At 43.5% G+C, this 14574-nt stretch overlaps 1 protein-coding gene across 1 annotated transcript; it reads right to left on the minus strand.

Moving 5' to 3' along the window:
* Positions 1-43: 43 nt before the first annotated feature.
* Positions 44-6932, minus strand: LOC119900860 (protein FAM78B-like). Its single transcript, XM_038716141.1, has 2 exons — positions 5693-6932; positions 44-3821 (listed from the first exon to the last, which is right to left on the minus strand). Exons 1-2 carry the CDS (start codon positions 6067-6069, stop codon positions 3299-3301), a joined length of 900 nt encoding a protein of 299 aa, XP_038572069.1. The 5' UTR covers positions 6070-6932; the 3' UTR covers positions 44-3298.
* Positions 6933-14574: the final 7642 nt, after the last annotated feature.

Here is a 14574-nt window from a genome sequence, read left to right on the forward strand (position 1 = left end):
GACGTTCATCAGATTTTTAAAGCCGTACAACTCGGGCTGCAATGCGTTGCAGTGATATATTCTTTACAATTAATCATGAAGCCATCTCTGCAGCCTGTCATTTCTTTCAACATCTAAATCCTTATTGTTTGCACAATTACACGTCTACCTTGTTTAATATAATACTTGATGTGTCGCCTTAGAATTGCAAACTACATAACATAAATAAATTCACACTTGGATTTTTTTGGCATTTGTTTTAATGAGTTTAAAAACACTGCATGCAAAAGCCAGACAGTCTGAGAGAAATGACTGTAACACGCCCGAGTTTCATGTCCTTTATATTATAACACTGTAAAACACCTTTACCCAGTCATTTGAAACCAATAACTGCATTAGACTCCAGTCAAGCAGCAGAACAAGTAGATATTAACGAGTCAAGCTCCTCATGAAGGGTCACGTACCGCTCTACCCTTCAGTCCTCAGGCACATCTGTTACTGTAAAAGACAATTGAGGCCCTGATACACACAGACAGCGGACTGTGTGACCTCATGGTCAAGTATAAGTGTATTTTTTAACACTTCATTTTAATCGGGGCAACATGTGAAAAAAAATTTCCGCTTTGTTTCACCCATTAAAAGCCTCAATTCTCGGAATAAAATCACTGACCAATAAAGATCACCTAGTTAGTTTTTCCAGTTTAAATTGCTGCTCTAGATGGTTCCCTTGATTGTCAACGTGGGCTCTCAGATACTCCTGTGCACAATACACAGACAAAACACTCCTTCCAGTGATTACGGCTCTGGTGTCTCTCAAGATGAGGTGTGTGTGTGTGTGTGTGTTTGTGTGAAGGCTTGTTCGGTTTGCACCAGGAGTAATGAGCAGCATGGGTAAGATAAGGTGGTTACATCCTCCATCTCTCTTCAGCTCTGTCTCATCTTGACCAGCTCAGCACTTCAGCACGACTTGTTTCACTGGTCCACTGTGTGCTGAGTGAGTACAAACAGAAATACAATGTATAGACCTGCTTGGAAAACAGTAAGCAACACTTTCAGATTCAACAAGATTTTGAAATGTTCATATTCTCCAAGCTGCACACTGTTTTCATTTTCACCTATGAAGCTTCATAACAACACATTTTATAAAAGATCATAATGGCACAAAAGACTGGATGTCTTTGTAAACCAAATACTGCACCAATATTTAAAGGGTCAGTTCACCCAAAGTACACAAAACAACAACAACAAAAACTTTCTTTTTTTTTTTACTTCCACCAGTATGTAGGTTGTTTTGGTTATATTTCTGCAGGTTTTCAGATATCAGATATTCAGATATATAATTTTTAAACATGCTGGCAGCGTACCTCTAGGGACAGCAATATTGGTCAGCAGGTCAATCGCCCCACCACATTGGTTCAGATTGAACTATCTCAACAACTTCTGATGGATTGCCTCAAAATTCAGTACAGATATCAGTAGTTCTTAGACAATATATCCTGATTACTTTGGTAATTCCTCAACCTTTCCTCTAGTGCCACCTAGATGACATGTTTAATTTTTTTTGTAAAATATCTCAGTGAGTACTGGATATGGAACCCATGAAATTTGTCGCAGATAGCCCAGAGGACGAATTGTAATAACTTTGCGGATTAACTGACTTTTCCTCTAGTACCATTGTTAGGTCCAAATTTGAAATTGTCCAATATGTTTTAACTTTTTCTTATGATGAAATACCTGCAAGAAAAGGGATTCCCCATCAGCCTCAGCTGTACTTAGTGCTAAATAGCAATTGTTGAAATGCTGACATGTTAAACTAAGAAGATGAACATGGCAAACATTATACTTGCTAAACATCAGCACGTTAGCATTTAACTCAAAGCTTTGCCGAGATCACCCTCATAGAAAAGCTAAATGCAGTTTGTCAAAGCTGTGATCACTAAAGAAATGTCGTACACCTCCTTTTTATTGTTTGGGAGGCAGAAATCTACACATTTGACATTTCAAAACTTTGCATGGCTACATACCGCTAGAAGTGAGAAGCTATGGGGTTTTTTTGTAACTGAGCTGAACCTATTCTTAAAGTCTTCTAGTGTAAATACAGTACTCTTTCACCACAATCTTTATCCTTAAACAACATATATTGACTTGATATAGACGTATTATAGCTGCCTCTTGCAGCCACTGAAGGCAGGCTCATCTTATGACTTCTTGCTTCTTCACCTCACAAATCTGTTTAGATTGAGACACAGGAAAGACTAAATCTAGAAGGCTGTCATCAACACAGGCATCACTGGCTTTCAAAAGGCAGGGAGGGAGAAGCTCTGCAGCTTGGATGAACTGGCCATTTGTTAGTGTAAAAAAAACAAAAATCCCGCTGCAGGGCTTCATTTAAGATTCCTCTCAGTGCACACATCCTGTGCATATAACCAAATCCAAGCTGTGATTTATACATTTTCTGTGATATGTGAAAAAGCAAAGTAGCTCTGAGGATGCATGTATGTTGACAATCTATCAGTTTTTTAAAATGATCTTGAAAAATTACCTTCCCTGTAGCATTATCACAAATGAGGCCCCTGGTGTTTGTGTGTGTATGTGTGTGTGAGAGTGTGTGAGGCAGTCTGGTGTGACAAAGCAGCAAGCCCGGACCCAACCCTAGGGCTCCGTTATAGAAAACACTCAAACACATACACACACGCCTGTACACCCACACTCACATCATCTCTAAAAGCACATCATCCAGTAACATTTCAGTTGATATAATAGTTTTCTCTGTCCGTAATGAATAAATCCCACAGCAGTGTTGTTCTCCTTGGATGTGTATGACGCATAAACACTAACACCTTTCCTTGGTCACACTCTCTTACACAGCACTTTATAGTACAGAGCAGACCAGCATTATGTCATTGTTAAGGCTCAAGAACCTTTTTAAACTGGGTTTGTATTTAGGCTGGATCATTTCTTTCTGGGCCTGAGTAGCTACAGTACAGGTTTGCGTTACAACCCAGCACTAATGGCGGATTTTCAAAGTTAGCCTTGCTCAGTTGTGCTGGGCTGGAGTGATGGCCAGCTCAACAGCACCAGAAGTACAGACCAACATACTTTCTGCAATGTCAAAGGCAGCGGTGGGGAATTAAGGCAGTTGTCCCCTCAAGATTTTACACGGAAAAGACTGCAACTCTGATTTGTGCCACAGACAGTTCAAGTCTCAGCCTGCTTATTCATTTGGTCTGTTTATCATCTTTTCATGAGATTTTCTTGTTTCACTGCGGAAGTGGCCCACTGTGATATAACAAACGGCCAATCAGATGCTCTCAACAATCTACTTGGGCGGTATGACAACAAGCGGAGGCCCTCTCCTCGGCCTCCACATCAGAACCTGGGCGTCGTTGGCGTTGGGCCTCCCTATGGCGTTATGAGGGATGGGCTCCATGCGGGACAGCACCCGCGGCTGGTCCTGGTGCACACGGCCTACCAGCCTGGCCCTGGAGCCCAGAGGCAGGGACGGATCCACTGCAATATCGACCCTCATCCTCCACTTGATGGTGTGGAGCAGGATCTTTTCCCTAGACGTGGTGTTGAGTGCCACCAGCCATGTGGTGAAGCTCTGGTCCCTTTTGATGTTAGTCAGTAAGGGAGTGTTGGATTCACTGACCGGCACAGCCCAGGTGACGCTGGGGTAAAAATTGTCATTCATGCTAACGATGAAGCGGGATGGCTTGGAGGTGGGGCCCACTATGGTGACAGTCTCTGTTGTGTTTCCGTACCAGGGGTAGCTCACACCGTCAGAGTCGCTGATGGCCCTCACCAGGCCTTCTCGTAGCTGAGGCAGCTCCCAGCTCGACCTGGGAAAGGACAGACAGTATGAGACTGGATACAAAGAGATTTCTGGGTAACTGTGTGCCACTGAAAGATACAATGTGTAAGAACTGAGACTATGCTCCACCTGTCTAATTCATAGTCCCAAAAAATAGGGGGCAGAATATCACATATCAGGTCATAACTGCTGCTAACTGCCGTTAGCTCAGTTAGCCGTGCAGTGGTCCTCTTAGCTGCTGAGGGGCACCCAGAGGCAGAGACAGTGTGTAGAGGCAGAATATGATAATATGTTTCATCTAAATATGTGAATAAGAGTTTATTTTGACCAAACCAGAGTTGGTGTTGTTAGAATAGTGGAAAGACGAAGATTCAGCAGACATCTTCTTCAAATTCTGTTGATAATGTTAGTTCATTTTAAAAAATGTTTTAAACTAAAATTTTGGCCATATTTTATACATTGTACCTTTTAAAGGATCTGCCTGGTGATATGTTTTTATTACTATAAAACAAATCCCATGAAAAGACCAAAACAAACAATTAATTACTAACAAGTATTGCCTGTGTAGCAAAAGCCGGATCTAGCTTATTGCACACCCGGGAGTACACTTCTACATCACGGCAGCACGATGAGAAGTTGCTTCTTAAAGACCTGAAGATGCTTTTTATTTTACTAATAAAACTTGAGGTGCATTCTCATATATTATTGAAGAGAATAATGCATGAGAAGCTTTTTTGTGAGTTTCTAAGCTGATAATTGAAAGTAATTTGTCCTGCCATTAAAAATAAATCACTTTCACATACTGCTAAAACTGTTTGATTACTCAGTAAAACTATATAACAATTTTGTATCAAATTATATTATTAATCATTTAAGCCATTTATCCAGCAAAAACAGCTAAACATTTTGAGGTTCCAGCTTCTCTAATGTGTGGATTTGTTGAGTTTCTCTTTATCTCACTGTGACTTTTTATACTTTTTGGGGGGGTTGGTCATTTTTTTCAAACATATTTTAGACTAAATGATTGATATTTGATAAAGAAAAGCACTGTTCACCACAAGAAATGAGTCGCCAGTCAATTTGGGAGTGAAAGCAGTTCCTTTGTTTTGAATTTTGGTGACTCTCCTTCATATTTGAATAAAGAACTGTTGGCATACTCATGTGTCTGAGGTATAAACAGTTGTGGATTTTTGTTTACAAGGAAAACAACAGAAGTAACAAGATCATTTCAGAAAGGCTTTAAAATAATTTTCCAGACACAAGCTTGCGCTGAGACTGCAACAGCCGCCTGTAAATGATGTGTAGTGGTTCAGGGTGTCAATGGATTATCATTATCTCCTTGTTGTGCCCGACAGTGTTTGTCATCTGGTGGCCCCCTTTCAGCTATTTGTTGTGCTTTCATGACCAATCTAATGACCGGCTGCACTAAGCCCCGTCCTCTCACCCCTACACCCACCCACTCCCTAAACCCAGCAGGATTAAACACCCCCTCACATATGCCCTCCAGATAATATGTGTGTGTTGTGGGGGTGTGGGGGAGGACATGTCTCCGTGGGCACAATTTGAGTGTGAGAGCATCAACTGTTGCTTAGCTCCTTATAATAGCAGCTTTTCTATTTAGGTGCCAAAGTCACAGGAACAGAATCTGTCGGTGGGCGTTTGAATGAAGGAGGCTGACACGCACAGTTAACCTGCTGCGTGCGCAAATGCTCCTCCTTGCAACTCTGTGTGATGCACAAGCATGAACACGCTATTATAAAGAGTGTACAAGCATGCACGAACACCCTCACGCAGACTATAACGCACGCACGGCACGGGCACACTTTTTTTTTGTTGGGTATCTTATCCCATATACGGTGTAGCCTATTGGGGACGCAGGTGACAGAGGTGTGAACTCACATGCCAACGTCTCCATAGGTGTTGTAAAATTCCATCTGGGTGCACGCCTGGATCCAGCCCACCACCCAGGTCTCATTGCGCGGAATAGGGGGCATCACAACCCGCGCCGAGGCTTTAAAATAGGGCGTCTTGTAGCGAAGCACTATGGGCGAGTTCTCCTCAATGACAGTCGGGCAGTGGTCTATGGTGGCGGTCAGGTCGTACACCACGATGTTCTCTCGTTTGATGCGTGACTTGTTACAGGCTATGCTCTGGATGCAGCCCATGGCTGTGCAGGTAAAGGTGATGGTCAGGACCAGCCAAGAGAGACTGACAGGCCTGGGGAACAGCACTGCTGACTGGGAGTCGACCAGTATCAACACTATGAAGCCGTGCATCAGATAGAACTGTAAGGCAAAGGTGGGTGCTACCCACTAGGCCCAACTCAGAATCACAAGTCTTCTGTGAAATCGCAGGAAGGGGGTCAGCTGGGTCCAGTGAGACCAGGATCCAGGTTCAGTCCCTCTGTGCCACCAGGCATCCGTCCTGCTGATGTATGGGTACATCAACCGGCTCCAGGGGCGCTGCTCTGTGGCTGACCCGGTGCTCTGACCTCTCCGGAGGCTGCAATCCACAGGAGAAATATCCTGCAGGGATTAATTAAGTATCACATGAATTTATACAGGTAGGCTATGAGTGTATCCTCTCCATTCAAACAGTGCACACTGTCTGTTTTCAGTGTGCCCTCTCCTCAAGGATCTGACCCGTCTGCGCTCCTGCTTCAACCCCTGCCCGTAACCTTTGATCCTCTTCTTTCTTCCCCGAGCTGTCATGTCACAAGAGGCGTAGGGGGACTGGCGGACACCGGGGCGCCGGCAGGGGGACCCGGTGGTCGGGCAGTGAGGCTTGTTGATGCGGCACTGTACATGAGATTCTGCTGCTGCATATAACCCGAGCGGCGGCGTTACTGTCCGTCATGCCTGTCGACTCGATGGAAGGGAAACCCGGTGAAACAAACAAAATATGGGAGTCCGAGCATCTGTGATGCGAAAAGCAGCTTCTTCCTCTTGCAGAGTTAAACGACACAGGCGGGTTGTCCCCGATCAAAACGAGGGATAAAATTAGCTGCAAATAGACAGATCGTCAACATCTGCTGTAGACTGATGGAACAATGGCACCAGGGTTAAAATCAAATCAGATCATCAGTATCAGAGTAACCGTGTAGGGCAGCCTTCACCGCTCGGCATCCTCATTTGATGAAAGCTGCATGGCTGTGTGTCGCTGTTCAGCCTGCGTGGTGCTGAAGACGCTGAATGGACCAATGAACGGCAGAGGGAGACTGAAGGCGTAGGAGTGCATGCGTCTGCACGGTAGTAGCTTTGCGACCTCTTTCCTCCATATTGGAATAATGCTTCTAATCGCATAAACACAAAGCAGACAAGGCTCACATAAGCCCCCAGTGGATGGGCTGCAATTCTTTTTAATGGGTCTGCAAGATATAAAGCAACAGGTAGTCTTTCTACACCACAGGAAGGGTTTTTGGAAATACTTAGCCTAGATGTTGTGCTTCACAAGCATCACTCCATATAATAGTACATACTGATGATACACCCTCTGTAGTTAAATAGAAAGGTTGGGGTTTCTAATTGTGCAGAGAAACATGTGATTGGTTAGTGGCAGCCAGCTGCCAGAGGCATTGTCTCACCACAATGTATGCTCCAGTGCAGTAGATGTTCCAGTTTTAAAGACTTCTCCTCCAGACTAGTTAATTGAAAAATAAAATTCCAGAAATGGAAAGCCCAAAGACAGCTACTAAGTGGATCCCGTTGTGCTTCCAAGATAAAAAAGGAACTTTTTTGCATAAATTCTGTCCTGTTAATACAAGATCCCTCCATATTTAGGCTACAGGTCTCAGATAGGTCTACACACCATGACCTAACTGGCCTAATTACAGTACCTAGCTTGCCCCCAGTGACATGAGTTATGAAGGGTAAATAAACTAACAATCTACTTTACTGAATATGTTTTTTTAACTGCATGCAACACTACCAGAATAATAATAATAATAACAGCTCTCCCCAAGGTTGTCAAACCTGTATGTGTGTGTGTTAGGTGCTGGTTAGCTGTAAAGTACCTAACACACACACACACACACACACACACACACACAGTTCACATCATTAAGATACACTCATAAGAAATAATGCACATTTGAGAAAAGGGACACCTTGGTAAGCTTTCTGAAGCTTGTATAGGGGCCCAAACACTAAGCAAATGGTAGACCTGTATTTGAAGCACTAACATATTGTCTAGTCATAGATACTACAAAAAAAAAGCACATTCATTCAGTATCATTTCTATCCCTTAAGCATTATTTAAATAGGTAAAATACAATAAATAGAAACTTTTGGCAAATGGAAATAACAGTAAAATTCTAACAAATTACTAAACAGAAAAACTAATTTAGAAACTTGTTTAGTCCCCAGCCGTTTAGAGAATTCAAGCATGAACATTTTTGAGTAGTAACTGCTGTCTTAAGCTCTTTTTGAAAAGTGACGCAGACAAAGACATTTTCATAGAATAATCAATTTCATTCCATGCACGTGAACGTCCGCAAACCACACAAAATCTCCTACATTTAAGGTAACGGGTATTACCCATAATAAGATGCTTTTCCTCATCGGATTCAAGGTAGAGTGAATCATTCACAGTCAGTTGTTGAGCATATGTACTACACACACACACACACACACACACACACACACACACACACATACACACTGATATATGCATTTCATTGACATTCTTAGATCTTTATTGCGTCTCAGGTTTTTGATAAAGAATTAACAGAATATAATAGATGTTTTATGTTTTTGTCTGGATGTGTTTCTGATTTGTCAGATGTTTTGTCTATTCATTTCATTTCAACATTTTAATGGTTGGATTGATACTGGGGCAGTATGGTAGGTTAGAAAGATATGTTGGTGAAAGAAGTACGGGGTGCACATAAGCGAGGTGGGACCGAGGGATGTAGTCAGGTGGGGAGGGCGGAAAAAGAGAGAAAACCCAAAAGCCAGTGGGAGTGTAACAAAATTAGGTGGTGTCTCAGAAGGCATTACGTTCGAGTGAAGGCATCTCTATGAACATTGGTTTCAAACTGCCTTTTAGGCAGCATTTAATAGTTTGTCTGCATCACTGACGGGTAGCTTGAAGGCATCTTACAAGCCTGGAGAAGATCATTCGATCAATAAAAATAAGGCATCAGAAAGCATAGATTATAAAAATCAAGCCTTTCCCAAACCTATCACCAAGACACCTGTGGATCACTGTAAAGCAATCATTCGTCTGCTTTTCATTCCCTATGAGGATGGCAGGGAAACTGATTATGAGGAATTAACAGGACAAACAAGGAGTTACCAGAGAGGTAAGTACCTCTCCATCAGCTCGGATGGTATTCTCAAAGCCTGGACTGACAGCTTTGACATGCAATATACAATTGAATTATACAAAACCAAAAAGACACTTCCTTTTTCACACGTCAAAAAAATGTGTGTTCGTGACATGGTGTACCTCAGGGAACTGAAACAGCTGGCTGTCTCCACTTCTGACAGGGAACTGTTATTCTATGACTGCAATGACTTCCCTGAGATGTTTAAAATCAGTAACTCTTTAATAGTAGAGGACAACATAGTGAACGCCATGAACTACTGGTCCAAAGACACTAAAGCAGTGTTTTCCTTTGGTGATGTAAAAGGCTTTTTGTCTGTGTTTATCTCCTACGACATAAAGAAAAACGGCCTCTTCTGCCCAGAGCTGTATGAGGAAATCTCACTGCGGACGTAAAAAACAGTCTGTGTTTCAGCCCTGTTGAAAGAATCATCTAAAGACTTTCTCTGCGTTAAAGTCCCTATCTTTAATGATATATGCAGTCAGATCCGATACTTTACACCCCTCAACTCATTTGCCATCTGCGGTAGTTCATCCAAAACAATGGTCCTTGCTGGCCTACCCAAGCCTTCCAGAACCAAAGTCTCTAAAAAAGTCTTCAAGAGCCACGGAGACAATGAGTTTTTCACATGCGTTGAATACTCCCCTTCAGCTGAGCATCTGGTGACTGGTGGTACAGATGGCTTGCTGCGGGTGTGGTTTCCCCACAAAACCATGTCATGTGAAAAGACGTTAACAGGACATGTGAAACCCATCACCTGCATTTTGTTCAACCCCATAGACAAAATATTTGTCAGTCTATCGGAAGACAAGAATGTACGCGTGTGGTCCGAGGACGGCTGGATGTGTAGACAAAGCTTCCAGGCTCAAGACATGGGGAGGGCCCCAATCTCCAGTGTGTGTTATAACATACACAACAATGAGTTAGTCCTGGCTAACTCGGATATAGGAAAATATCTTGGAAGAGGAACAGACATTTTCAAAGAAACCTTAACATCCCACGACAAGCCCCTTTGCGGTGCTCTTTATCACCACATCTTCAAAAAGGTTGTCTCTGTTTGCCAAAACGGTGTGGGGACAGTGTGGGATATCGTAACAGGAAAGGCCATCATGCAGTTCAAGGTGACTCCGGGTCAGAATGAGGGGCTCACTGCCATGTCATTTGATGAAGCGCATCAAGAAAAGCTCTAGGCCGGACAGGGAGTCTGCCTGGTCAGAAGAGTCAAAAGAATAACATACATAAAAAATCTACAACTCTGACTGGGAATAAGACTACCAGTCCTCTTATCTTATGTCTGAAGACAAGGGAGGTCAATATTGACACAGCCACACTGCTGATTTCTGCAGATGGCTACATCAATGCGTGGTCTGTTAATGTCAAAGGAGGTCTGTTAGTAAAGTTCAGAGCAGTAAATGATGAAAGTGCCATCATTACCACCATGTCGACTGATGTCAATGAACAGATTTTACTGACTGGGGACAGTACTGGAAAGATTTATCTGCGGGACATTCAGGAATTCGGGTTAAAAAAACAGGCAGACAAAGGGCCATTTGAGGATATACATGGGTGGCGTGTGTCACTGTGTCCACCTCCTCTGTTGGGCTCCTGGCAAACTCACTTCACAGGGGTGGTGAGTGTTAAATCTGACCCCGCTTGTAAAAACATAATTACTGCGGGGTTGGACTGCAATGTCCGGCTATGGACAAATACAGGCTGCTGTGTAGGCCTCTTTGGGAGAGACCAATGGGGTGCTACGCAACTCAGACCTGAGAAGCATGCTGAACAGCAGGAACCAGGAAGACCAAGCACTGCAAAGACAAGAAACTCTCATATACCATTCCCTGAGTCTCCAAGGTCTTCATCACCCTCATCTCCGCTCCCAAACTTTGACGACCTATATGAACAAATTAGAGAGGTAACCAAAACACCTGAGGTTACGCCAACACTGACTTTTGATCAACTACTAAATGAATATAAACAGCTGATCAAGTACAAGCCAAGTTTTGACCGAAAAAAAGATATGTGGATGTTGGGGTCTGAAAATACTCCATCCATGTTATGGTCATGCTGTACATACTGCAGCTCTGCCGACATGGATTTGAACTTATCCCATCATCCCTTCTGCCCCCTATCCCTGCTTTCCTCATGCCCTCAACCCTTGATCCCCTCATCCCTGCTTTCCTCATCCCTTCATCCCATCATCATCCTCTGATCCCTTCATCCCCTCTTCATTCACAGCTGGTCACACAGCTGGCTCACATCGACCAGAGACGCCAGATCAGCGGCGCAGCAGCGGCTCCACCATAAATTTTGTTTTAATTTACATGTGTAAGGTTGTTGTCAGGTACCTGTGAAATATAAATTTTAAATTGTAGATTCAGATCATTTTCGAGATTATTTGTACTCATTGTATTTTACTTGGGGAAATAGGTTTTGGTCACAATGTTGTAACATTTCAAAGTAAGAACCACGAGATTATTGACCATGTGAACCATGACCATTTGATTATTAATCAAATGGTCATGGTTCACAATAGACGTCTGCAGACATGTATGTGAGATTTTAACACAGACAAGTGGGTGACACAGCAGGGGCAGTGGTGACATTCTTTGCTATATACATACATTTGCATGTCTTTGTGCTCTAAGGAAGAGCCAAGGAGTGGCCATGTTAGAAAGCCAACATTTGTCTGTGATTACTGTTTGCTGGTGGTTCTGTACTTGAGAGGATATTATGGGAGAGATGTTTCTTTGTCGTGAGAGAATCTTGTCTGTTGCTCCATGGCCATGTTAGAAAGGATTAATTCATCACATCTTTGACTGCCTTTCTTGTTTACCACAAAAGTGTCTAGATTTTGGTTTGAATCTGAATATGTGACTTATCGGCAGTGTATAATTAGTAGTGATGAGGAAGTACACCACTATCTGTATCTGTTCAAGAAATTCAATTTTATGTATCTGTATCCGTACTCAGCTTAACCTGGACGCGGGTGGGACTAACTGGAAGTGAGTTAATCAAGCCTGAAATTGGAATGGGTTAATCAGAAGTGGCTTTAGTAGAAAACTATTCATGGTACCGACTCAGAATTGAGTTTCTGAGCAATGTTTTTGATTACAATAGTAGAGAACGATTTTAAAAAAAGGGTTCCTATATTTATAGTTTATTAGAAAACAGATATTGACACATTGGGATCTCATGATCCTAAAAGGTACATTATCTGTAACAGATACTCGTTTCAACCGAGTACATGCTTAACCCTAATAATTAGTTAATGTCCATGTTTCAACTTTTGCCATGGTTTCCTTCAAACTCAGCAACTAGGTTATTTTTTTCTCTTGCTCCTGTTATGGCTGCCACCGCCCCCACCTGTATTTGCCTGTGCTTTCAAGTGGGCTATCTGTTATGCTGAGCAGGCTGTGCAAGCCCACGCGGAGGATTGGCTGCACAAGGAGAGAAGGTCCCGCCTACTTCCTGGGTTTCCAGTTACCATGCCCTCGATTGGTGCGGCATGCTACGGGCCAATCAGATGGAGACCGTGACAACCACCACCTGCTTAAAAGCCTGCCGGGTCTGCCATTGGAGGCAGCAATCTGACCTGAGTTGCTTGCCTCGGGAACGCCTGTCTTAGAGATTATAGTAGTGTTTTGTAACCTGTGTTAGACTTTGTGTCTTGACATTGTGTGTTTCACTGTGTGAAGGTAAGAGAGTGGGCCAGGGCTAAGCTTAGCTATCACTGACAACTTTCTTGCACATACCATAGTTGTTTTATGTTAGTTTTCACCAGGTTCAGGGGTGCTGTGCATTTTGTGTTTTTCAAATGCAGTAGGCTAGTGAGCTTTTGGTTTATTCTTGTTTTGTTAGTATCTCTGTAAGCAGTAATCCTCCTTTTGAGGATCTCCTTTTGTTATAATTTGTTTTTTCCACAGCACCCATTGGCCCATCCTCTGTTTGTGCTCCACTTGCATTATTTCAAATAAATACCCTTTCAAACCAACAACATCTGGTTTGTTTATGTCCCTATATCCCTAGACACCTCGGGACGTAACATAAGTGGGGGCTCGTCCGGGATAATCTAATAATTGATTCCGGGGGAAAGGATATTTATTGGAATAGGGTAAGGGAGCACACTTAATTGATAAGCTGGTACAGCTGATTGTGTAGATGCAATGGCTTCGGAGCATTTTGATGTGGAGTCATTTTTGGTAAATCTGACTCATGACAAAGTTCACGCCTGTAGGAAAGATGACCTGGTTAAAGTAGCAAGTCACCTCCAGATTCCGGTAAGTAAAACAATGTTAAAAAGGGATCTGAAACCATTAGTTGTGGCTACATTGGTGGAGAGAGGGCTGCTTGAATTACCTGTGGCAGTAGAGTTAGAAACCTTTCCTGTGGCTGGCTCCACGGAGACCGAGAGGGTGCAGACCCTTAAGCCACAACCAGTCTCTAGGTGGGACGACGAGGTCGGTGGAGGGTTAAAGACACCAGTCACGCTGCCACGTTATGACCCTTCCCCAGAGAGCAGTGCTCGTTCCAGAGATGGGGCCCGTATAAAGGTTCGTCTGGCCTGTCTCCAGCTTGAGGCCCAAGAAAGGGAACGTCAGCGGCACATGCAACTTCAGCTTGAAATCAGAAAGCTGGAAGTAGAGGCTGATAAGGCTGTAAGGCTACGGAAGCCCGAGCTTGAAAGCTCCCAGGCGGGGCAAAGACCGCCTGCTGCTGCACCAGGTATATCATCCGCCTCCTCCACCCTAAATTCTGCTAGTCCAATTTCTCTGGCCTTTGATGTTAGCAAGCATATTGCTCTAGTGCCATTGTTCCGGGAATCTGAGGTTGACTCTTACTTTAGTGTATTTGGGCGCATTGCAGTTGCCTTGCAGTGGCCAACAGAGGTGTGGCCACTACTGCTCCAGTGTAAGCTCCATGGCAAGGCCCAGGAAGCCATTGCAGCGCGCTCTTTGGAAGAGAGCTTAGATTATGATTCGGTTAAGTCTGCCATTCTTCGTATTTACGAACGAGTTCCTGAGGCCTACCGGCAGAAATTTAGGAGTCATAGGAAGTCACAGAACCAGACTTACACTGAGTTTGCGAGAGAGAAGGGTGTGTTATTTGATAAATGGACTTCGGCCTGTTCTGCTGATAACTACAGTGCTCTGAGAGAGTTGTTACTGGTGGAGGATTTTAAAAAGCGCCTGCCAGAACGTATTGTTGTGTACCTAAATGAGCAGAAGGTAACAACTCTAGCTGCTAACAGCAACAACGGCCGATGAATATGTACTAATCCACAAAACTGTGTACGCTCACTCTCCTGACAGACCACGTAGAGCACCAGTATCACCTCCCTCTGTCCACAAAACACAGGGTGGGGAGAAGGAGGAAAGGAAATGTTATTACTGTCATCTGACCGGTCATGTTATTGCTACCTGCCCGGCCTTGAAACGCAAAGAACAGTCTTCAC

Source organism: Micropterus salmoides, unplaced genomic scaffold (assembly GCF_014851395.1).
Source record: "Micropterus salmoides isolate LMB-PRFRI ecotype aquatic unplaced genomic scaffold, ASM1485139v1 Ms_hic_scaffold_13, whole genome shotgun sequence".
NCBI classification, from domain to species: Eukaryota; Metazoa; Chordata; class Actinopteri; order Centrarchiformes; family Centrarchidae; genus Micropterus; species Micropterus salmoides.